Source organism: Numenius arquata, chromosome 7 (genome assembly GCF_964106895.1).
Source record: "Numenius arquata chromosome 7, bNumArq3.hap1.1, whole genome shotgun sequence".
Taxonomy (NCBI): domain Eukaryota; kingdom Metazoa; phylum Chordata; class Aves; order Charadriiformes; family Scolopacidae; genus Numenius; species Numenius arquata.
This window is the reverse complement of record NC_133582.1, coordinates 56,328,511-56,353,875: the sequence shown is the minus strand read 5'-3', so window position 1 is coordinate 56,353,875 and position 25,365 is coordinate 56,328,511. Positions and strand designations below refer to the sequence as shown.

The window sequence follows — 25,365 nt, the reverse complement described above, 5'->3', positions numbered from 1 at the left end:
AATCACTGAGACGCTGTATTTCTTCTTCACATAGAACTAAAGGTCTCAGTTCTGTAGAGATAATGACAAGCCATGCCAAGGAGTTAGGTAACCAGTCCTTGGGCTGCCTGTGATAACTTCTGTTGTTTAAACTAATACTTTCTGTATCTTTCGTACCTGTTTCCCACTTACAGTCATTTAAAGAGTAATACCAGTTCACTATTACCAGCGTTAAAAATAAGAGAAAAAGCCAAATAGTAGCAATGAGACTGAACAAGCCGTATTACTATAACATCTCATTATTCCAAATTATGCTGCAGTTACATAAACAAAGTCATTTTCAGGCTAGTCTTTCCTGAAATCCAGTCAAGTGAATTGCTCAAATTGGTATCAACTGATTCCCATCAAGATCAGCGAGGTGGGCTTTGATGGCCTTCAGAGAAAATAGCTGTGTCTTTTTGTTTTCTTTGCAACAAAACACTCTCAAATAATATATTTTCCCTTTCTCCAAGTGGGAACTGATTGTTACTCATTCCAAAGTGCTAGATGTGGTAGAAGTGCAAAGATTTGTGGAGCAAAGAGGCTGTTAAGTACCAGTTAGACCAATATGAGAAGCATACTGGTTCTTAGCAGGGTTTTAGATGAATAGCCCAACATACCAGCTGGCTGACATTAAGACATGCCGTCCCGTTTTCCTCATCTGCCACATTCCTGGCCATGTGCTCTTGTTCTTCTCTTGTCTCTGGTATTCTGGCTCCTTGATGAGATGATTCTGCCTGCTGTAGGTGCAGGCATCTAACCCAGCAAAGCCCACCTCATTCAGCAGCTCCCTGGCTTTAGAGAGGCCCCATTTCTTCAGGAAGGTGAGATACAGGATGGGTCCTATATGGGGTAGAATTAATCTGGTGTGAAGTCCTGGACCCCAGCGGGATGCTTGGTTTACTGAAAGTTACCCACGTGCATTATTTATCTTGCTGAGACAGTGTCTTGGTTTGTGGTTGAATTGCCACATAAAGTAATAGACTTCATTAAGGTCTTTTCAATTATTTTGTGGTATTAATGAAGCAAAAAAAAGGTTAATTCTTAGGGGCTTGTATCTGCACAAGGAAGCTACTCTGCAGCAAGCTGGTGAGTAGACATTTAGCCTCAGATGTTATTTGGCACTGGCTCCCCATGTGACACTTCTTTTCCACATGGAGAAGCCTTTGGGTGATGAACATAGTCAGCTTCAGCAGCAGATTGATTAATTAAGCTGAGCAAAGGTGCTAATAATGTGCAGCAGAAATGCTTCCAGGGCAGCTAATGCAAAACAGTTATTTTGAGCATTATCCCTCTATAGACCACTTCTAAGAAACGCTAGTTAAAGTATTGAACCAAATACTCATTTGAAACATAAGGCAGATTAAGGCTTTTCAAGCGCCTTGCAAATACTAGGGCAACAATTTAATTTAAAAAAAAAAAACAAAGTTTGAAAAATTTACTTTCGCTTTTTGCTCACTTGTTTGCATTTCAGAGTTTAAAGAACTAAAATAATTTCTAAATAATCTCATGTATGTGCGCTGGGGCTGGGGCGGTCTGCGTGTATATATATGTATATACATTTATAAATTTAATCCACAGCTCTATCCTTGAAGCTTAAAGTACTTAATTTTGCCTTTTTAACTGTGAGAAGACAGTTGACAATTGCAGATGTGTTATTACTGCCTTCCTGTAGGAGTGCACTGACACGCATGGGGTTGATGTTGTGATCAGTAGTTGTTGCAGACAATAGTAATTCAGCTTCCTCTTCCGTGGGGCAGGATGATACAGTGACCTTTACAGTCACACACCAGGTCAATGCCTCAGCCACAAACCAGTATCAAAACACCACTTAGCAGTTCTGCATTTTGCCCATTGGAGCAAACATCCTCAAATTGATTAAATTTGTGTATTTAGTGCACTGAAACTGGAATTCTTACTGCCAGCCATTGAGTCCTAGCTGGTACCGTGCTAGGAGCTGGCACCGTCTCATGAGAGGCGTTCAAGAAAGCCAGTATTTGAAGCAAACACTCTTCAAACCTTGGCTTTGTTTTTTATTGGGAGGTTTATTTTGTAATTTAAAAAACACTCTTCTCCATGCCTTTTCATTTTATAATTGATTATTTCCATTTAAAAATTATCTTCCTCTTTCATGCAAGGGCTATCTTCTCAGATGGCTCATAAATTCAGACACTGACATCAAAGTCTGCTTTCTCTGCTTATGTGGCTGATGCAGATGCAGAATATGATGGGAATGTGGTAAAAATAGAAAGGCAATCGCTGTGACTGAGCATCAAACATTCACATCGAAGTGGAGCATTTCTCCAGTGAGTGTTGCAGAGGATTTGTATCCCATTAGTCTGTCATGGGTGTGGAAATACTCTCCTAAATTTCAAGAGTATGGAATAGTATACATCAAAATAACCGTAAGTGCAAAAGGAGTGAGCACCTTTTCTTCCAAATGGCATCGCACCTGGGTGAGACCTGTGGCGAAGGTAATCTTAGCCCATTGTTATATTTGATATTTTCAGGGTTTATTTTTTTTATATTTTCACTAGAACCATTGGTCTTAATAATAGTAGTAACTGATAAAAAGTAAATTTCTTGTTAATATTGTTATTGTTGAGGATTTCCAGTGTTTTGCTAGGCTGTGTGTCTCAAGGCACTGCAGGTTACTGCAGCGCTCCGGCAGAGGTGCAGCCCCTTCGCTCCCATGTGAGCATTTCCGACGTCCCCATCCCCGAGGGAACAAGCGGGACAGCAGGAAACAGACGTGCCATGTTACGTGCTGGGCAGGGACTGGAATTAGAAGTGTAGGATTGAGTTCCTGCCCCAAAGTGACAAAGGGTATAATGCTGAATTGAATGAAGATTTCATTTATTTTGTTTTTCTTGCCCCTTCTTTGGGACTAGACTTAGGTCTGTGCATAGGAGAGAGAACCTATCCCAGTTTCCAGCCCTCTATTTTGAGATACTGCTCAGCCAAGCCTCAGTTCCAGAAAGGGAAATATAAACAAATTCTATTCCACAATTATCTTTCACTAGCTCTTAGCAGTCTGTTTGATAGAGGGTTTACTTAGAAGAACAGATAAGTGATTAAATGAAACATTTTATCATGTTAAAAATATCAGAAAATAAAAAGCACAGCAGAGCTTCATCCCTGGCCTTCATATGAAAAGACTCTGTCCATTTAGGAAACAAAGGTGGAACTTGCCCAAGGTGCATTAAATATAATCCTAGGTTTTCTGGGAATCGATCCTACTTCTTCGTTTTCAGAGCATATATTTTTCTGCGTAAATGTTCCTAGGACACTGTCATAAATCTAGTTGTTTGGTGTGTTACTCAGAAAACATTGAAGTTCTGGGCCTAAAATTGCTGACCAAGAAATGTTCTGCCAGCAAGGCTTGTCATAATTTATATTTCTAAGAGAAATCAAAAGGCACCAGTGGAGGCTTCTCTCTATTTCTGTCATCAGACCATAATCCAATTATAAGGTTCCAAGTTCCAAGCAGTATTTCCATCCAAGTATTCACCTACAAGAGAGAGAAAAATGATGTAGAATAAAAGTTGCATTCATCTCTGATTAATACTTGTGACAGTAACAATAATTAATGGGTACCTTCAGAGTTGAAATAGGATGAGAAAAATACGGGGATCCGAAGCTTTTCAGCTCTCTTCCACTCTTTCCTAGTCTCCAATCTGAACTGGAGTTGTGTGAGGAGCATCAGGATGGCTGGGAAGGATTGGGCAGTAAAATCTCTGCCTCCAGGCCCTCCTTGGATCAGATGAGATCCTACAGGGAAAGTCAGTGGTGTCTGAAGGAAAGAAGTAATTTGGTTTGTAATAATTTATTTTCTTCTCTTCATTTCAGCTTCAGAGCCCAATTTGAAGGTACGTTCACGATTAAAACAGAAGGTGACAGAAAGGAGAAGCAGTCCTTTACTCAGGAGGAAGGATGGGAATGTTGTCAGTTCATTCAAGAAGCGACTTTTCGAGGTGACAGGTAATTAAGAATGGAGAAATTCTGTATTAGCTGTGGCTGCTCACAGAATAGAAGAAGTGTTTTGAAATTGAAACTGTTTGCTAAACAAAAGGTCGTATCTTTGTTTTTTCTGCTGCTGAAAAGAAAACCATATTAAATAAATGGTTGTGCATAATTAGCTTGTAATCTATAGCTTTCTACCACTTCCTAAAAAGTCTTTGTTAATCTGAAAGCCTTACTTTCAAACCAGCTTGGAAACCAGTACTTTACAACAGCAAGTACAAGAAGAAATAAATGGTAGACTTTCGGTGGCAAGAAACATCAAAGGGGAAAATAATTCCCTTAATTTGTGTCTTCTGTACATGGACAACATTTTGGGTCTTGTATCTCCCACTTCCCATCTCCCATGGAGAATGCAGATGCGAATAGCAGGCACACCAACACCTATCTGGTATTACTGAGGTTAACCAAGGGTGGTTTAGAAGCTTGTGTTTGGCCCTGTCCCTCTGGTTTCTCTTGTTTGAAAATGTCAAGATTAGGGGGTTTTTTGATGTAAGGGCTCAATAAACTGGTTTTTTGAGAAGAAAGAGTTGAAAGGTTTAAATATTCAGGGGAATATTGTTGCTCATATCAGTAAGTATTCTTAATAATTGTAAGGGAATTTTTGGCATGTAAAAATACAGAATAACGCATATATGGAAGGATTACAAGAAGAAAAGCAACTGGTTTAGTCTGTTAGTTCAGCCAACTATTACTATTCCGTCAGACGTGTGTGAATTCACTTGGTGTATCAGAATTATGTCACACCAAGATGGAAATACAGCACATGAACAAATTCCTGTCGCTGTCCCCATACATGCAATTCTTGTGGCAACGTTTCATAGTATGTCATGTATAAAACAGGGACATGGATGTGAATGTAAGTATGAAAGTAACTAAATAAGGTAATTTCCCTGTAAATTATTTCCAGAGTAGAATTTTTTACAGCTAATTTATTATTTTCATTTGCTGAAGCTCTTATGAGATTCTTGATCTCCGCTTCCTTAGTTTTAGCTTAGTTTTATATTTTATAAGCTCACAAGTAAGGTATAAAGCTAAATACTTATCCCAGAAGTTTTTTTCTACAGCCATTGAAAGAGCAGAACCCTGAAAATAAATGTGTTCTCTTCCTAGCTCTAACAATAATTTGGAGCCTTACAGATTATTCCTATATTTATTAATATTGGCGATATGACATTTTGCATGATCAAAACTTCCCTGATGAAACATTTCTGGCTGACACCTTTTTCCCCTTTTTTCCCCATCCTTTTAACTGAAAATAGCCTTTTATTTAAATTTCTGTTTATACAAAAAGTGCTGTTGTAATTTTTAAAAAAATGAGAAAAAAGAATAAGATTGTGTTTCTGCTCTTCTATGAAAACGAGTGAGAATACCATGCAAGAGCATTCCCTGACCAGTTCGAATAGCTGGGTACGGATTCACTACAGTAAATCGAGATCGGCTCTAGTAGGAAAGAGCAACAGGTCCAAGAAACAGCTGGGAAATTTCCTGGTAACTTCAGTCAAAAAGAGGATATATTTTTGCACGTGAAGTGAGGCAGAAAGAGCGAAGAAGCAAAGTGGCTATAGAATATTTACTGCCACATTTAGATATTAATTATTTTAACTTCTTTAGTACTTTAATTTGAAAGCTATCCCGTGAAATAGGCTTACCTCTACTAATGCTGTGCTCTTCCGTCTTTAACCTTGTTAACTGTTTCCATTACATAAATTTAATTTATATCAGTGTAGGATTAGAATAACTCAATACAACACCACACAATGAGATCATCCTCTTCCCCTTTATCTTAGACAGAACTCGGGAAATTTTAAATCAAGATAACATGTGGCCTTTCAAATGCTATTTGAAGATTTTTTGTATGCTGTTAATATGTCTTCATATTTGTGCGAAAGACCTAGTGAAAGTGGTGTGTATTTTGCCATTATTACTTGCATATGTAATTATTAGACCGCAACGGGTTCAACCCCTTTCTAAACAGAAGGGGGATGGCAGTAGGCCTCGTGAATTGACGACATGTTATCATGACCTTTGCAAGCCTGCTATCTCTGTCATTTTGATCTCTTACAGAGGCAGGACTCTCTGCAATTAAAAAGAATTCTTTTCTTTTTACTCATTACAAGTTCTAAGACTGTATCTCTGCCTGATGCGGAGTATCATACCATCTTTGTGGGAAAAATAAGTAGTGAGTTCTTCCTTTGTGAAGCAGACAGATCAGAAGGGGAAAGACAAAGAGTATCTTTCCTCGTTAGCACTGTAAAAGGAAAACCAAAAGAAAGGGAGGGTGAATTAAAAATCTTTAAGTATATAGCTCATTCGTAACCGATAGACGCTTTTCAACAGCAAAAAAGAGCCCCGTGCCATAAAGAGTATACAATTAATCAAGATCGTGTGTTCCTTTGCAGTGTGAAATTCATGTGTGCTTAATCTGTTTTTCAGAATCCTCAGTCAGTAGCAGCTCCCCTGGATCAGGTCCCAGTTCCCCAAGCAACGGTCCGACCAGCAGTATAACAGAAAACGACAGCTCAGTTTTGCCATCTAACATTCAAGCTGAGGTAAGACTCTTTCTCTTTATCGGGTAGATAATTGCTCGGATTTCTAGACTAGGAGTGATTCGAAGCTTCAATTTGATGGTACTCACAAGCAGAGTGAGATACAATTGTCAGGGATACCAGGACACTGCAGGCTGACATCAGGGTACGTTATGTATGACATACATAAATACAGGAGACGCTTTGGTAACAGAAGTCCAAACAAAAGCAGCAGTGATGCTGCTGGAAGAGTGGGAGGGAGCTATGGAGGCATCTGCGTTGCAGAAGGTTGCCTTCTGGGGTAACCTGCAGAAGTGCACAGTGCTGAACGCTGATGAAGAACTTCCACATGCAAAAGTGATTTAGGTATTGGTGACCCTAACACATAGGACTTAAGGTGGTCCCAAGTTCAGGTGGCTGCTGAAGTAGATTTTTTAAATTACAGTATTGAAGTTAAGTGACTAAATCCTTTTTCACATCTGCCTTTTATTTTACTGTACTTCAGTTTCCTTATCAGGGCAGTACTGACCAACATAACTGACATGCCAGGAGTCTTGGATACTTGTTTTGTGAAGCGAGATTGTACACGGAAGGAATCTTATCTGCTCCTTATTTTGTTTCGTACATACGTGCCTGTAACAACAGGAATGCAGATGGTAAATCAGTTGTGATAAAGCTCATTTAGCATAGACGACATGCCTAAGTCGTGCTTTCCGTGGCAATATTGTAGAGGGACAATAAGCTAATGCAACTGAGAATCAAGTTCCACAATATTCTGTATCCAGTGCCTATACTTACGGAAATTTCTGCTTTGGTGGCAAATTTTTCTATTAATTTTTGGTTTATACTGTTTACGTTAGAAAAATTGCATAAGAAAATGTGATTTAACAGAGTTTTAGCTAATGGAGCTATTTCTCCAGGTCAGTGGCAGGACATTCACCTCAAAAAAACCTGGAATGGGCAGTTCAACCTCCAGCAGTGACTTTTCCCCATAATGAATTAATTGTGTGTGTGAACTATGATCCAGGGGGCAGGTGGGTGACCTCTGCACACTGATTAGTAGCCTCTCTCTGGCCCGTAACCAAAAAGAAAAAAAAAAGATTGCCTTGATGGCTAACATGTGGTCTTGCCTCATAGCCCCCCTGTATGTGATTGCAAAGAAATTCAAATGATGCAGAGTAAGATCCATCATTTGGATTAGATCAGATTCTAGTTCAGTGACGTTAAATGGTATATTTTAAATACAGGAATGTTTTAGATAGGAGTTTGTAACGTGTGGATGTTAGTGCTGTCTTGAACAGGAAATCTTGTCCAGTTGGATCTTGTATTGACTTGAGGATACTACAAAGTGCAAAGAGAATAATGTCTCATGCTGATATATGGTGCTTATTGCTTTGCATATTATAGTTTCTGGACACTTGCCTGCAGTGTTGAACCACCATCAGAAATGCGTGCAGTCTGGTCAGGCTGGCAATCTCTGTTTGGGGAAATTTGGAAAGGTCGTAGCAAGAACCTGCAGAGTTATATTCTGGTTGTTAATAGAACGCCGCATTACATATCCTTTGCCATTACATGTGCTAGACATCAGAAGTTGTAGCCCCACCGTACAATCTCAGATGCTCAAATGAGCCTAAAAAGTTCCTTCAGAAGTTGGGCTCTGTGTGCTGGAGTCAGTCACTTAATTTGCTGGAAGTGTGCTAAGAAGCCGAAACTACGGATTTCCATTTCTGGATCCAGTCGGGGATTTCTTTACCTCTCTGGTTACTGGTCTGTTAGAACTGTGGTCCTGTGGGCTCGAACATTTTTCCATAAATCTCAACTTCAGTGCACTTTGATTTCACTGGGATTTTCTTTGGTAGTTTAACAGCAGCCAAACCCCTACGTATCTCTTTTCTAGTTCAGCATTAGCTGCCAGCTCTCAAAGGCTATATATCTAATCAATTTTTCATCAGATACACAGAGTACAGAAGTTTCTAATAATAGGATAAGTGTTCCAAAATCACCCAAAATATCACTTGTTTTGCTGTAATCCTGCATGACTCACATCGCTGTTGTTTCGTAATGGTTGTTGTGACATTTGCAGTAAGTGTTGTGCTCGTATCTGAGTGGGTGGAGAGCCGCGGTTTTCATGGCAGCAAATAAAACACTTTTTTGCTGGGGGAAAACAGGTTGCTATGACAGAGAGCCATTTACCAGTAAAACATGAGTCAATACCGTAAATGATTACACTCTAGTGCATGGACAAAATTAGAGCATTATCAGAAATGAAACAGATTTTTAGAGTATTTTTGCCATATCCATTTGAATAGTGAGGCTTTTAAGTGGTTTACCCTCCGGAGCAGACAGTCTGGTGTGCAGACATTTACATTTTTTTGAATGAACAAAGGTGCGCTGCAAATGCTACGTTTTTGCAGATAATCTCTTGCCATCACAGTTCCCTTCGTGGTACTTTCAGTACCGTTTGTTAAAACACTGGTCTCATTATATGAAACTTGAAAGTTAAACTCAGGATTTTAATTGCACCTTATAAATAAAATGCTGTTTTTATTAGGCCGGGTTGTCTCCAGTATCATCAAGGTTCACCGCAGTAGCTATTTGTCTCTCGTAGCACGGTGGATACTTTCAGGTCACCTGCTGTGCTGGGACTAAACCTTACTTGCATGAGAAACGCAAGCAGGACTGAGCCCCTGCACAACACGTCCCTGGAGTTCAGAGGGACAACCTGCCTTAGTCACCTCAAATGATTAATTTTAGGCATTCACGGCCTGGTCAAAAGCCATTGAAGGTAATGGAAAGTTTCCAGTTGGTGTAAGCGGGCTTCGGATCATTTTCTTTCTTTCTTTTGCGCTTTGGAGAGCAGGATTTCCTAGAATATCACCTGATTGTACAGGAGACAGAAGTGACATGCATTTAAACACGTCCTTGGTTTGTGCAACCCCACGGCACTATGTTTCTAATACTCAGCTCCTCGAGGTGCTCTTTGCACGTGGCTAGTGGCAAAATGTATAGCTTTCTGACCAGCAGGTCATGTTTGCTTCACGAGTCTGTGAAGAAAGTCTAATTAATTACAAAAAACCCCACCCCAAAAGCCTTAAGAAATAAGAGCGTGAGTAATTGTGAACATTCAAAGCTATGACAACCTTACTGTAGCTCCACAATTGAGAAGTGTTAAAGCCAAGCCGTTTCCTCTTCCCCTCCTGATGCATAAACGTGCGTATCAACGAGCAGGTATGAAATAGGTGTTCCTGCTTCTCAGCAGGTCCCCATAGCCCAACAGAAGCACAACAACCAAATATAGTTACTTGCTGATCATCCTGAGCCGTTACGTTTAGTTATTGTACTCTATTTTAAGAAAAAGGTTAGCTCTGTGAACAGGCTGTTTTAACCATCAGGAAGCAGGATCCATGGACCCAGTGAGTACGTGTGGTGAGGAGCAAGGAGGGCAGGTTGCTCTTTGGAGTAATTTAGCTGCCAATCCCAACCATCCAGTCTGCATGTGGGACGAGGAACGTGGCTTAGCCACGGTGCTGCCAGATGACGCTGCTGGCAGCTCCAGCTTGTGCCACCATCTCCAAGTATGGTCAGCTGCGGAAAAAGAGAAGTGGGGCCATGCAGTCATGCCGCAGCATGCGCAGGACCCTCATCTATGTAGGTGGACTACTCAGCTTGTTTTGGGAGATGAGGTTTAACTGGCATTTAGGCTAATATTACCTGAAAATATTTTTAAAAGTCAGTTACCAAAACGAAAATTACTGGTTATTCGCAGTATTGGAAATTGGATGGAAATGCTCTTACTAATAAATTTGTGTTTTCAACAGTAAACTCCCATGGTACATAACATGGTTGATTCTGCCTCATGAAACAATCATGCCTGACCTTAATGTAGGAATGTGCTTTACTGCTATACGCCCTGGCACTGTTATATTTGTTAATTCAAATCTTAGAAGTTAATAGTGGCATACTGAGAACCAAAAAGGAAATGTACATTTAGATGCTACAATTGCTACAAATTCGATTATGTTCCAGGAGGCACATTAGAGCTGCCTCAGTGTCCTTTTTCAGTTAAATCTTTTTAGTCTCCCTGAATAATATCTCCATAGTCTTGACATACTTAGTTTTATTCATGGTCAAAGGTGGATGTTATCAAGGCAAGACACAGTTAGTCGGGAATTAATGTAATATACAAGTGAAGCTTCTTTGTTTCCTATGCTATCTGTTGACATTCCCTTGGTACCAAAAGAAAATTACAGAGATAGACTTCTACTGTTATTGTCTCAGTGATAGGTCGTATCTCCAAACAAACTGTATGAGGAAGGTTATGTTTTGGAATAACATCCTGTGTTTTTGTGCTTAACCACTTTTCATTGATGGTCTGAAGTTGCATTGTATTAGCACGAAGTATTTTACAGAGTTAATTGATATTCCAGGTTTGTCCAGGGGAAAATCTACAGCTCCCCACAACATGCTTGACAAGTTATTATATTTACTTTAGTCAAAGCCCGAGTGTGCAGTATCCCTCTTGGAGGTGGTCTATTATTGGAGTCCCATATGCTTTTTGTTTGGGAAGAAAGCAGTCACTGTGTCATACTGTTACACAGGGTATTCTTTTTCAAGGATGTTGGTCCCTTGGGGACCATATCATGCCAGAGTTCCTAAGTCTAATAAGACCTTTGTAGCTCTTATTGTGTTAAAGTTCTGGGAGGGAAGCAAGAGTTAAACAGAAAATGTAATTCAAGCAACTATACTAGACCACATGTTGAAAAACATGACTGTTAAAGCAGAAAGGCAAAGGCTTCAAAAAGATTCCTGTTGTGGTAATGTAACTTTTTATGTTTCTTCCCAATGAATCTAGAATGGAAGGCAGAGGGTGATCTCTGTAGAATGTCTGGTTTTACTTGGCAGTAATTAAAAATATATCAGCAATTCCATGTCCTGGAAAATTATATCACAAGGCTTCAAAAGAAGTGTTAAAGATTTTAACTTGAAGGGAGGGCTGTGAGGGGTATCCCACCATCAGAAGATGATAGGATGCTGGGGTTTTTTATATGCATAGAGAGAGAGACACAAAGTACATTTTTTTTAAATGGCAGATGTGGCAGTCTGCCTCACTTTCTTCCCAAAATTCCCATGTGATAGAAGTAAATAATGTGCCTGAAACATCCCCATATCACAATCTGGGTAAGAAAATACATGCACTAGGTAGGAACCACATTTTTTACCTTACAACAAAAATTTTAGTGACCATGGTAAAGTAAACATCCACATTCATGACACCTTTCATTCAGCTAGATATAATCCTTAATTCATTGGCTAAGTTCCTGCTGAGATTCTAGCAGTGAAAGTGCAGTTGATGTGAAGAACTGATGTTGAGCTGATGAGAAGTTTAATAGAAGAGATGGTCTAGGAATCCTCAAGATTTTGGTGTTGCATGAAAATTTGACTTACTAAGCAAGGCATAATCCCAGACATGTATCAGTTGTTTTGTTAAGAAAAGAATTATCAACAGCCTTTTCACAGTACTTTTCCTTATCTGGAACCCCACTGGGATGCAAACCAATGCATGGTACATAACTGGCTTTCAATGCAGCAGGATAATGAGGGTAAAGTAACCAAGATAAAAAGCTTGGAGTTTATACATCTGTTGCCTTTCCCCTTTATTCCAGCAACTGGTTTCACAGCAACGCCTGTTGATACAGGATGAATCAGTGAACTTGCTGAGTCTGTACACGTCCCCTTCTCTGCCCAACATTACTTTGGGACTTCCAGCAGTACAACCTCAAATCAGTGTAAGTGACCAGAAAACCTACTTTCTGCCTATTCTCTTTTTTTTTTTTTTTTTTTTTTTTCATTTTGGAATGTAAGTGATTCTGAGTAGGAAACAGACCTTTCTTTGCATTGGGCAACATCTGAATATTTAAGGGCATGACTTGAAAGCAATAATCACTCTTAATCACAAATAAACAAGTGCCCATGTAGCCCTTGGATCATCACAACCCCATGCAATGCTACAGGCCTGGGGAAGGGTGGCTGGAAAGCTGCCCAGCAGAAAAGGACCTGGGTAGTTGGTGGACAGCCGGCTGAACATGAGCCAGCAGTGTGCCCAGGTGGCCAAGAGGGCCAACGGCATCCTGGCCTGTATCAGGAACAGGTGTCCAGCAGGATAAGGGAAGTGACTGTCCCCCGGTACTTGTCACTGGAGGCCCCGTCTCGAGTGCTGGGTCATTTTGGGCCCCTCACTACAGGAAAGACATTGAGGTGCTGGAGCGGGTCCAGAGAACAAATCTGGTGAGGGGTCTGGAGAACAGGTCTTACGTGGAGCAGCTGAGAGAGCTGGGGTTGTTCAGCCTGGAGAAAAGGAGGCTGAGGAGAGACGTTATCGCTCTCTACAACTACCTGAAAGGAGGGTGTAGCGAGGCGGGGGTCGGTCTCTTCTCACAAGTAACAAGCGATAGGACAAGAGGAAACAGCCTCAAGTTGTGCCAGGGGAGGTTTAGATATTAGCAGAAATTTCTCCACCAAAATAGTTGTCAAGCATTGGAACAGGCTGCCCAGGGAAGCGGTTGAGTCACCATCCCTGGAGGTATTTAAAAGACGGGTAGGCATGGTGCTGAGGAACATGGTTCAGTGGTGGACTTGGCAGTGTTAGGTTAAAGGTTGGACTCAATGATCTTAAAGGTCTTTTCCAACCTAAACGATTCTATGATTCTATATGCCTTGCATTTACGATTGCGAATCAGATAATGGATTTCAGACATGGCGAGAAGTATACGAGGAGGTCATTTGGTAGAAAAGTTCAAATTGTATGATCACCCCTACCTGGTAAAGTACAGCACCTGTAACTTTTTAGGAGATTCCAGTAGCAAACTAAGCTGGGCTGGAGCATGATAAGGGAACAATCTAGTATTACTGCAGTTAGGTTTGTTATTTGAGGGGTGTGCTATCAATCAGACAAATAAAATCGGTGAATATGTGAGCAACGCTTAATATTTTAATGACAAGTTATTATATATGCCCTTTTTTTGGTCTGCGGCAATCACCTTTGTTGAGAGCTAAATTTTAAGTTAATACGTGAAATGTATGAAAACACAGACATGGTATGTATGGAAATCCATGCTGATGGATGAGTATCTTTAGATCTAGACCAAGTTACAGTAACCTAGAGGTGAAATCTGAAATCAGTAAAATATCTGAAAATTTTGCCACTGGTGAAAACTTACCCTTTCTGATTTACGAAAAAAAAAAAAAGCAGTAATATAAGTTATATAGTGATTCTGTACAACAGTGTATAAATTTTGAAGAAACTTTAGCAATTTAAATTTCTTAGAACGTGAATTGGTAACTTCTGTAAAAATTCTAGGGGTGTAAGTACCACTTTCCGTGATGTAAAAGAAAAATAAATTTATACAATCTACTATAGTTTGTAATAAGCGCTACTTAATTCCAGCACTACACTTCGTTTCAACTTAAAGTTTCATGTTATTTTATGGCTTTTTCAGTGTATTTAATGTTCTCACCAATAATATATTGCTGCAATCCAGCATTTTAACATCAGATATAGAACTTTGCAAAGAAAATTATGCAAGCTTTAAATCACTTCTCTAGAAGCCTTTCATGGGATATTTATAAGCAAATTATTGTTTTTAAGGGATGGAAAAATTGCACTGATCATGAAAAGCAGTGCTTACTTTTCCAGATGATTTCATCAAAAAAATTCTTAGCTATTTCACAAAAAATATAACTAGCTTCAAAGTAATTTTATAACATTAAAATGGAAATGAAAATATCTTAAATTTTCTCACTCAAATCATATGAGCTTTTGATGTGGCCGGCTAGCACCAAATATTACTTTTGGCATTAGAAAAAACAAAGGGGTTGATTTATGCAAGTAATGTTTATTTCTCTTACCAGAATAAGCAGTTGCAAATTGAATGTAAAGTTTACTTTGGTGTTTGTTTTTCAGAGAAGGGTGATAGCGGAGTGTGAAGTAACCATATACCCCAAAATATATTAGTGAAAACCTTGGTTTGCCTCATTAGAATTTATGGAATTCGGATTATCAGATATACTGTTTTTACCATGACATATCATAAGTGGTTATCTGCAAGCCTCAACATGCTTATTTCTGTTAGGTTATTATTCTTGCTGTAAAAATTGTTATTCTGCTTCAACTGCTCTTTTAAGAAATATTTTTTCTAGACTAGACAATGAACAAAGAAGTATAAAGTAATTTGCAATGGTGAAGGGCCAAAACTTCCAAAAGCTTTAAATCAGTAACTGTACAATTTATAAGGGCACTTTAAAATGCCACACACATACAACAGCTCTTGATGATTCTGTAGATGAGAGTTTAACTATAAAAATTTACTTTGCAAAGGTGTAAAACTTACATTTGTGCTGTCCTTCAGGGAGTCAGGGAGTGCTCCAGGAAAAGTAATAGCTTCCCACTACTACAGGTAATTACTTTGTTTTGCTGACTGGCTTGCTGTCTGATGGAAAGTTATGTGAAAAACCAAGCCTTGCCTATTCCAAACTCCATGGAAACTATTTCCTCTGATGCCCTTGTTTTCCTGTGCAGAAGGCTGTGGGAAGGTCTTTAGGAATTTTAAGGATAGGTCCTGTCTTTTCATTAATAATGTTCTAACTAATCGTTCCCTATGCTTTGGCTCTTATTACTGGTTTTTTTTTTCAAGTGGTTTCATTACTCAGTTTCTCACAGTGTTACATTTAACCGGCATGTTCTTCCTCCCTTTTCATCTCACAGTCAAAGCATAAGATAGGGATGTTAACCTTTTCTTCTGTATGCATTCATAAAGTATGACATAAGACCATCTAATCAAGCAGAGAAGTAAATGACCAGGTCTATGGAAAGTACTTACCAGTGCCGTTGTTCTTTGACAGGCTTCATCATCGTTCAAGGAAAAGCAGAAGGGAGAGACACAGTCGCTCAGACCAGGAGTGGCCTTGGCTGGACAGTATGGGGGGAACGTTCCTCCGTCCTCGACTCATCCTCACGTTGCTTTGGAGGGAAAGCCAAACAGCAGCCACCAGGCTCTCTTGCAGCATCTGTTGCTGAAAGAACAAATGAGACAGCAGAAACTTCTCGTGACTGGTAATGATCAAAGCTTCAACACAATAATGATTGGGGTTTTATGACGTTGGTATTCACATTAAACTAAATGTGGTAATACAGATACTATACATCCTAACCGTTGGGAAAAGTGGAAGGGTGGGAGAAAAAACGTGACAGCATCTTTGTTTTCCCCCTTCAGCGATTCCGCTCCAGTCTGTTAGCCTGAAAGAATTCAATGATTACAGAAAAGAGAAAATGATTACTTCATCACATTCTTTCGCAGCTGCTGAACTTCCCAGCGTGGCGAGGCACGTGGTACACGTACCGCTGCATCAGCACTGATGTAGAGCTCTGCAATAGACACCCCTCTTCCCGCTGAGAGCTTTCTCTCCTATTAGAATTATTAGTTTGCTGTTCTTCACGCAGGAGTGAAATGTCCCTGTTTTGCAGGAGCGGTTCCTCTTCATCCACAGTCTCCTTTAGCAGCGAAGGAGAGAGTCTCACCTGGCATAAGAGCTGCTCACAAACTGCCTCGTCACAGGCCACTGAATCGAACCCAGTCAGCTCCTCTGCCTCAGAGCACTTTGGCCCAGCTGGTCATCCAGCAGCAACATCAACAGTTTTTGGAGAAACAGAAACAGTACCAGCAGCAGATCCACATGAATAAGGTGAGTTCCCAAAGCAAGGCATTTCCAATAAATGTAAAAGTTGAAAACTAGTACGGGAGTTTAGGTATTGGTGCCATGTGGTCATGGACAGTAGACAGGTTCTTGCACGAGTATCTCGTTTATCCATAGTTGGTGTAAACATTTGTATAGATCTTCATTTTCAGCTTTCTGAAATGTGCTACAAAGGTAATTTGTGGTTCTTGACGTCAGTAAGAATACAACTCAACAAAACAGGGTTCAAAGCGTATTACAGATTTAAATTACAGGTGGTTTCCTGTTGAATGGTAAATGGTGCCTTAAAGATTACTAGGTTTCTATCCAACCTTTTAGTGCGCGCTTTTAGGCTTCAGCAATAATTCCATTCAGCTGCCTTTAAATTGTATTTTAAGCTTTCTCATTGTGGACTAGCATTTGGAGTAAATATGTAACTTGTTGGAACTCAGTCAGCTGATTAAATTGATCTTTTTTGTGTAAGAAACTTATTAAGCATCTGGAGAAATCTTTAATCAGCTTTTATCAAACCAACTTTTTCTCTGTAAGTCAATTAGTAACATGAAAGTTTGTTTTCTATATGGTGATATAAAATTACCATATAAGGAGAAAGAGAAGAATGTGCAATTGCTAATATCAGATAGAGTTGGATTGTGCCCCTCTTTCCCTGTGGAGTAACGCCTTGTTCTGAGGGAGCAAAAAGAAGAAAAGGGAGCATCCATTAATAAACAAAGGGCGGCATAATTTAAATAGATTTATCAGGAGGTAATGCTTCTACAACAAATGTGATTCTGTTCCCTGCTCTAAAATGATGATATGCAAGTAATTAAATGCTTTTATCTGCAGAACTTTTTCCTAGTCTTAACTACATAGCTTTCCAAAAGTTGTTTGCTGGAACTCCTCTAGTAATTCAAAGATACTAATCACACATCTGTAGTTGTCTTCTTTTGTTTGAGGGTTATTTAATAACTATATATAAGAGGCAATGGCAAAGAAAAAAAAAGATGAAAAGTGGGCATTAAGCCCTTTTACCTAAGAGAAAAGAAAAAAAAATCCACCTTACTGGGTGAACTTCCCAGGGGGTACTGATTCTTTGGAATCTACTAAGAATTCCCAACAAAATTAGAAACAAACCTAGAGTTTAAGTACATAGTTTGTACAGTGGTTTGGTTATTAAATCTTGTCTTAATTAGGAAAAATGAAGACCAGAAAACTTCAAAGTTCAGAACTGATCCTGGCATGTTAACCCCTCTCAGCTTGGGTGTTTTGATTACTCAACTAGGACTCCAGTTGGCTTTTCTTTGAGTATGCATTCCATATGTTTAATCAAGATGGCATATGTATATCTCGTAGCCTCAGGTTTTGAAAAGATTTCACCTGCCCTCAATTGTCTGAAGAGAAAAGAATTTGTTACCGGTAAAGAATTTGTTACCGGTAAAGTGCTGAGTCTTTGTGCTGTTTGTGGGTATTCACTACAAACCGATCCGCTCGTGCATTCCTCACAAAGCAAAGAACTCCAGTAACGTGTTTTTGTTAGATCATATGCTTATTGGGATAAATTCTACCATAGCATTTGGGGATATGTGCTGTGGCGTATAGGCACATTTGTCCTGAATGTGAAAATTAAACTTGAGTCGCATAAACATATTTGTGGTCACACAGGACTAGGAAGGCATTGCACCTCGCAAGAACTGGACTGGATAAGGAAGTAAAAGGACTGCAGTGGGTTTGGGATAATGCTTGTTTTAGTAACATTTCTTTTTCTGAGTCAAACTGCAATGAAAATATATGTTAAGGAGAATAATTCCCTCTCATACTTGAAATATGTTTTCATTCTCACACGGTTATTTGTGATAAAGAGACAAAACAATTCCTTTTGTTAAAACCGAGTGAACGTAGCTTTTATTGTGTGTATAAGCTATAGACATATGCAGATAGTAGAAATTTAAGTTTATTTGGGGCCTTTTGCTGCCTTGAGCCTTCATAACCTACTTCCTTTGCCCCAATAGCTTCTCAGTCTCCTTTATCCCTACCCCCAGACCAGCCAACCTTCATCAGGAGCACAGTAACTCATCAGAGCAGCAAACACCTCAGGAGGAACAGGACCATGCGGCAGCCACAGCAGCAGTGACCTATCTGAGGATGCGGATGGTTTATAAGACTTTACATTTTGTAGCATCTGGGTTCTTCTACATCAGCGTTCTCGGAAGAACCGTTCTGATGAATAGTACCAAAACTGTCAGTGCTCTAACTGGGTTTCTGGCCTCTGCAAGTATACAGAAAGCCAGGGGGCTTTCTTACATACTTAAAAGATAAAACTTGATTTTTAAAAACTGGAATTTAAGGGTAGCCCATACACAAGAGAGCGAGAAAAGAACAAATCAGGGAGTGGCTTTTGAGTACTGAATTTAAAACTATATTCTTTAAGCCTTTAACTTAAAGGTTCAGACTGAACACCTGTGCCTGCATAAGGTTTTTGAAGTCTCCTAGCATGGTGGAATATACTTTGTTCATTCTTAAAACTTGCTTCTATTTACAGTTGAAGTTATTTGTTCATTCTATAATTTGCATGGCTTTACAATCACACTTAAACGCTGCAAAGCAGAGTTATTTGAACCTTAAAACAGCCGATATTCTCGGCCATGCAGCAAAGCAATCCAATATCTTCTCATTTCTTAGGACAAGTTTGGGCCTGTATCAAGTGAATACATGCACTTGTTAATTTGCATTGTTCTGTCTCTTCTGTTCATAGGCTGTGTAATGAAATCTGCACAGAGGTATAATTCCCTCCTTTTCAGTCATTTTGTAGGTTTTTTTTTTTAATAAGGAATACTCAAATATTCTGTTGAATTTTTGGTGAGAAACACCAGAACCATTTTAAACTGACAAGACTATGAAATGCCAGTTGATCAAGAGCTTAGAACAAGTTAATACCTTCTTTTCTTTTCCATTTCTCTTTCCTTTTTTCCTTATGTTTTAGACTTAAAGTACTTAAGGCTTTAATATATTTCAACTGAACCCAGTATTTGAAAGTTTGCCCTGAGCTGAGATTATATGGCATGTGTCAGCACCCCCTGAAAAAAGTTTTTGGTCAGATCTTTTTGGTGGACATATGGGTGAATCTTACTGTAACAACAAAAAGAGGAAGAGAGCAACCCACCCCACGGATCTTGTATTTATTTTGTATTAAAAAGCCATTTCTTTTTCTTGAGAAAAGAATATACTTCAGCAGCAAGCCAGTGCTGCTGTGAGGGTGATAACAAGCAAAATCTCACATAGGTCAGAGGTAAAGAATTCCCCTGGATCATTTCCATTCTGAAAAGAAACAAATCATTGCCAAGAGGTGTGCCTCTGTCCTTAATAACAAAGAGAAGATCCCCTATGGATTATTTCTGGTCAGCTGTCAGATGCCAGGCTTTTGATGTGGGAAAGGGTATACGCCTCCACTGAAGTCTGACATTTATACCTGCGGGATCTAGTACGCTGACCTTCTGAAAACATTCTGCAAATGTTGACATCCCATCCAAAAGTGGGTAGAAACCCTCGTCCCAACTTTCTGGGGGAAAAAAATAATAATGAATGTGCAGTAACCTGAACTCAGCTTGTCTTAGGGAAGATCTGCTTTGCTGTTGTCAGCTTTAATATACTTCTGTCCGAATGACAGCTTATTTCCTCATAAGGCCCTTTGATCACCATTGCAGATCTTCATTCTGCTCAATAAAGGGAGACCGAAGTCTGAAACTCCCAGTTAAAATTATTGCAATTGGGTACCGAAAGACCACTACCACAATAAACCCCTTAAAATCTTGATGTTATTTGTGTATCTCTGTATCTAGAAAGCTTTGACCCTGCCACTTGGAGAAAAAAGGGTGCTTTTGATGTAACTAATGTAAGTGCAAAGCCCCTAGCAGAAGTGTGCGTTTGAGAAAATCTCAGAAATCGTAGCATGAAGAGTACATGAACAAAGCTCCCATCTTTAAATGTTACTTTTGTCATGTATGATGAATAAAGACCTGCCTCTGCCGAAGCTAAGTTTGCACTGTCTTCACTTGGGACCAAGCTTTTATTTGATCAATGTGGGAACCCTATGTGTGTTCTTAAGACAATGTATTCATAGCATTTTGACAATTTGTTTTCAATGGTAAAACCCTCCTCTGTATTGGAGTAGTAAGGGTTAAAATAGTGGGGCAGTTGGCAGTATGGGAGCAGTGTGGATAATGTTAAAGCTTAGATATGGAGCACCTGGATTTCAGTTTTCATCCCAGGATGTTAATTGGTTTAAAGCATCTTTATACAGGGAGCCAGTGATTGGGTAAGACCGTGACGTAAACAATCCATGATGAAAAATATATAGGAAGTGAACGTTCATTAGTGCTTTGAATGGTGATCGTAACTGACCGATACTTGTTACTAAAAAATGAAAAATAATATGGAAGTTTCTGTTGATTTATTGATGGAAGAAATAGAAAGTTTGTTGTCAATGGGAATATTAAAGATACAGTTAACCCCAGATTAATCATTCACTTCTCTGAATAATGTTTAATGAAATATGGAAGACTGGATCAGGTTCAGCTGGAGTAAATTAATCTAGTTTCATTAAACATATTACAAAGGAGGTTTTTTTGGCTTTCCAGCTTACACATCTGACTAGCATCTTCTGAAGGTGAGAGGTAGCACGTTTCTTCTTTCAAAGATTGCTTATAGCGGGGGATTATTTGGACAAAACCATAGCAAGAGTTGACTTGTGTTTGGAACTCAACAATGCCCAGAGCATTTTGTCCTTTATCGAGAACCAATGTTTAGGCCATAATGCAGAAGAATGATTTTGAAAGACAAATACATCCCTTAGATTCGTTGTACTACATGAGTAACAGAGACAACAGTGAGGAGGTGCCGGATTGTTTCAGTACAGTTTCAGTATGTTTTCACAACATACGTGGCTGGTGAAAGTAATCTCATTGCCGTAGGAGAGAAGAAGAAAAAGTGTGTTCCGTAAGTATAGACACGAATTCTTAGAAACGACTGCCGTCTATTTAAAATGAATAATTAATTAAGGAAAGAAATGTGCGGGGTGGTTGTTGCAGGATTTTGTTCTTTGTCTCTTTGTAAAGACATTTTATTTGAAAGATTGTATTTTGCAAAAGCTTATGATTGCAAAGGAAACACAGAGGCAGGGACTGTGACTGAAGGGCCTATAAAGTGGTCTGTTGCAAGGTCCAGATTATTTAAGTTTAGTCTCCCGTTTTTTGGTACAAGCCAGCAGGTTAGATGGTGTTTGATGTCTTTTTTGGTTACACTATTGCAGTCATACAATAGAGTTGATGTCTGTAAATGCTTCCTGTCCTGCTGCCACTATTTACTTTGGCTCATGCATATCCTTTACAGTTTAATTTCCTGAAAATAAAAGGAAAACAAATATAGGTTACATTAGCATGAAACCATTTTTTTTTTGAGCGACTCCTTTAGTTGGAATAGCGGTAACAGTAGTGTACTCGTTAAAGAAGACCAATCTGTACAACTAATTTATTAGTGAAATAACCCATGGGTTTACTATTTTTAAATGTAGTCTTACTAAAACTCATATAAAGCAATCACTTTTTCAAAATCAAAAATACACATTAAAATGAAGAGAAAGTCCTGGCATAGCTACAGATAAATTCAGAAAAAAATGATAAGTGGGGATTTAAAGTGAAAGGTTTAAACATTAAGTGTAAGCAGAAGTATCCAGCTGCAGAGTGAAAGGGCTTGAGCAGTGGTTCATTCAGGACTCATTTTCTGCTATGTAATCCAGCTTGAGATAGAGAAGATAGATGTATTGACCCTAAACTGATATCTTTGCATGTTTCTAGATAATGTAATTTTCCATGGTAGTACCTGGAGATCTAATAAGATGTTTCTGACTTAGGAGAACTGAACTGTCTCCTGGTAATGCTACTAATGTAATTACTGGAATAAGATGGGGCCAAGCTGCCTTTAAAAACCACTTCAGCACTTTAAGCGTGGTGGTGATACAGAGACAGCAGTCAGCTGCGGCTTGGCAGAGTCAGCAACAGGAGTGGGTTTCGGGTTTTGGGTTGTTCCCTCCTGCCCCCTGCCATCCACTCATTTTTATCGTGCTCCATCATGTGAGAGGACATGACTGTGGTGCCTCAAAGCCCCTTGCCTGGGGCTTAGTTAAAGTCACAGTATAAAGGATGTTTTTGCTAAGATTTTGTAGTAAAGATGATAATATGAATGCACTTTGTAAAATCTACTGTGTAAATATATAGAGACTTGAATTTCACAGAGTTTTAGTAAATTTAATTTGTTTAGCTCCTCCTGTTGCCAAAGTCTGGGGCAAATCGCCTGCTGACTTCCATGGGGTGGGAGCAGGCCCTAAAACAGGGACACCACAAATTTAAATGCACATAAATACCCCTCTAGACCCCACAGCCCCCTTACATGCTCTTGCATCACTCCACTGATTGCACGCAAAAAGTGTTTGAAGGTGTTCCACGTATAGATTATATACTGCAGGCCATCACGTGTTGCCTCGGAAAGCTCAGCAGCTTTCTGTGCCACACAGCAGCGTGAAGAAGAAAGAGCCTGACATAAAAGTGAAAAAGCATAAAAGAAAGGGGAGCTGTAATGAGCTAAGTATGTGTCTTAACTTTGCTGCGGACGTGCAATCATTTTCTCTTGGCTTCCCCTCCAGAGTAACCCACCTGATGTCAAGTAACTGGCACGTGGAATGGTTTACAGATGGCTCAGCGTCAGTGACTCTCGGGGCTGTATATGATTATCTGTCACGCAGATGTTCCAGCTTGTATTTGCTTGTGAGCAGCCCGCCAAGCCACCAGACCTGCCTTTCTTTTCTTGCTTGAGGAGTCGGAGAGGGCTTGCCCACAGATGTTTAACTAAGCGCCGGAGAGGAGTCTACCCGAGCTGAATACACGTAGTTAGCTCCGGTGCCTTCTTGCTCAGCGTCATCCTCTGAGAAACAACTGGAAAAGATTTATGGGTTTGATCTGAGAAATTTTCCAGATGCTGCTTAATAAAAGGAGACACTCTGCATTCGTTGCAGTAGGAAGGATTCCCCAGCTTAGAGCATGCCACCTGCAGCATGCAGGATACATGTGGTGTGTCTTGCCAGTTACTACAGTAATGAAAAGGGATATTTTGTTTGCTTCTTTTTAGTAAGCCATTAAACTCCCATTACGCCCCAAAAACGAAGGTTTGCTGTGACCGAAGCCCGTAGGTTTCCACTGTGGAAATTGTTTCTCCACTGATGTGGGGTTTATGCATCAGAGCATCAACTGGAACCGTACAAACAGATCTTTCAGCCCTTCTTGTTGACATTGTGGGAGTTCCTGAATCCAGCTGTAGCCTCTTGATCATAGTTGACATGACAACCCTGCCCTTCATGAGGGTGGCATTTTTCTATGTGCGTTTCCAAGCCGAATGAACCTAGACCATCCACGGTTTGTGACAAAAATTAGCTGTACTGAAGCCATCCAGTAACTCAGCATATGGCACTAGCTAAAGCTCAGTTTGAAAGACTGGAGAGATATTGGGAGGAGGAGCACGAGGGAAGGATGTATGGTAAAAGGTGGGTTTTTTCCCCTCTCAGTATATTTGACCTTGGTGATGCAAATCGGTGTTTGGTTGAAATCAAGTAGGCCAGTTGAATAAATGCTAATTACTCAGTTGACCCTGCAGATGCTTTCTCACGTGTCTGATTTGCATCTCTTTCAACAAAACAGGGATTTTTTTTTTTTTTTCAGTTCTGGCTTTTTGGATTACATTTGGACTATTTCGGAGTACATTTGATGCATCTTAAATAGTAGAACGTAAACTATACTTGATTACAGCGCTCAAGCACCTGACACCTCAGCAAAGCTTAAAAATGGCAGTTAATGGTGTAAAAGCAGTATTGTCTGGGTAGCTGTGTTACAGCATCGCTGCCAGAACAGGGATACGTGTAACACACACAACAGCAGCTTTAGTCTTTCCAGTCGTGGGCAGACATGCTTGTAGTGTGGCATCTTTGTGCCACAGGAGAGGTGGCTGACACCAGCTCTTCGTCACCTCTCCTTTGTCGACTTTAACTGATAGAGAAGCTTGTGTGAATATTCCCTCACTTGCTTATAACAAAATATTAACCAGATTACTAATTTTATTACAGCTTAGAGCTCCTTTATAATTTTGTGTTATGGAAAATGAGCTGTAATATATTTAAATAAACGTCTGCTTTTATGAAGAGTATGAAGGGAGACTAATTTCTTTTGATTACCAGCTGTAACAGTGTCACAGATGTGTCATGTTTTCAGTATTCTGCCTTATTTTTAGTTTGGTATTACTGCATAGCACTCTACATACACAGCATTTTCTACTGCAGAGTAAGAAGGGACTTTTTGCGTAGGAACTTTGGTTCTTTTTTCCCAGTACTTAAATATTTTAGCTCCCTGGGTTTGCTGCAGAAGCTTTATTTTTGTCGGTGCAAATCTAGTAGTTCTCGGCGTTTGGCGTCAGTGAAAGGAGTCAATAGCTGTTCCTCTCTTTCTCTTTCCAGATGCTCTCTAAGTCCATTGAGCAGCTCAAGCAGCCTGGCAGCCACCTGGAGGAAGCTGAGGAAGAGCTTCACGGCGATCACTCCATGCAGGAGGAGCGAACTCCCGCCGGCGTTAGGGCTGAGAGCAGCGGTGCCGGCGTGGATGACAGAATAGGACAGCAGGTGGGGGCTGTGAAAGTCAAAGAGGAGCCGCCGGACAGTGATGAGGATGTTCAAACCCAGCAAATGGAATCTGGGGAGCAAGCTGCTTTTATGCAACAGGTAATAGGCAAAGATTTAGCTCCAGGGTTTGTAATTAAGGTTATTATCTGAACATTACGTGCATTTTCGAGGCTTTGAGAAGCATTTGTGTTTTGATTCACTGATCTAGCAAATCCTGATTTCCTGTTCAAAGAGTCTAAAAAAGGCAGAAGTGTTGTATGCACACTTGAAAACATAGTGAAGCTCATCCTTATGGCCACTAATTGAGAAAATACCTGTTGCAGTCAATTATGCTACATAAATCTCTGCGTAATAGCT

At 39.8% G+C, this 25,365-nt stretch overlaps 1 protein-coding gene across 1 annotated transcript in view; it reads left to right on the top strand.

Moving 5' to 3' along the window:
• HDAC9 (histone deacetylase 9) overlaps positions 1-25,365 on the top strand; it is a 230,515-nt gene that overhangs the window by 19,233 nt on the left and 185,917 nt on the right. The window contains exons 6-11 of the mRNA XM_074150909.1: positions 3,868-3,999; positions 6,475-6,590; positions 12,230-12,352; positions 15,465-15,675; positions 16,087-16,304; positions 24,847-25,107. Coding sequence (XP_074007010.1) covers positions 3,868-3,999; positions 6,475-6,590; positions 12,230-12,352; positions 15,465-15,675; positions 16,087-16,304; positions 24,847-25,107 — 1,061 coding nt within the window. The remainder of the gene's footprint in view (positions 1-3,867; positions 4,000-6,474; positions 6,591-12,229; positions 12,353-15,464; positions 15,676-16,086; positions 16,305-24,846; positions 25,108-25,365) is intronic.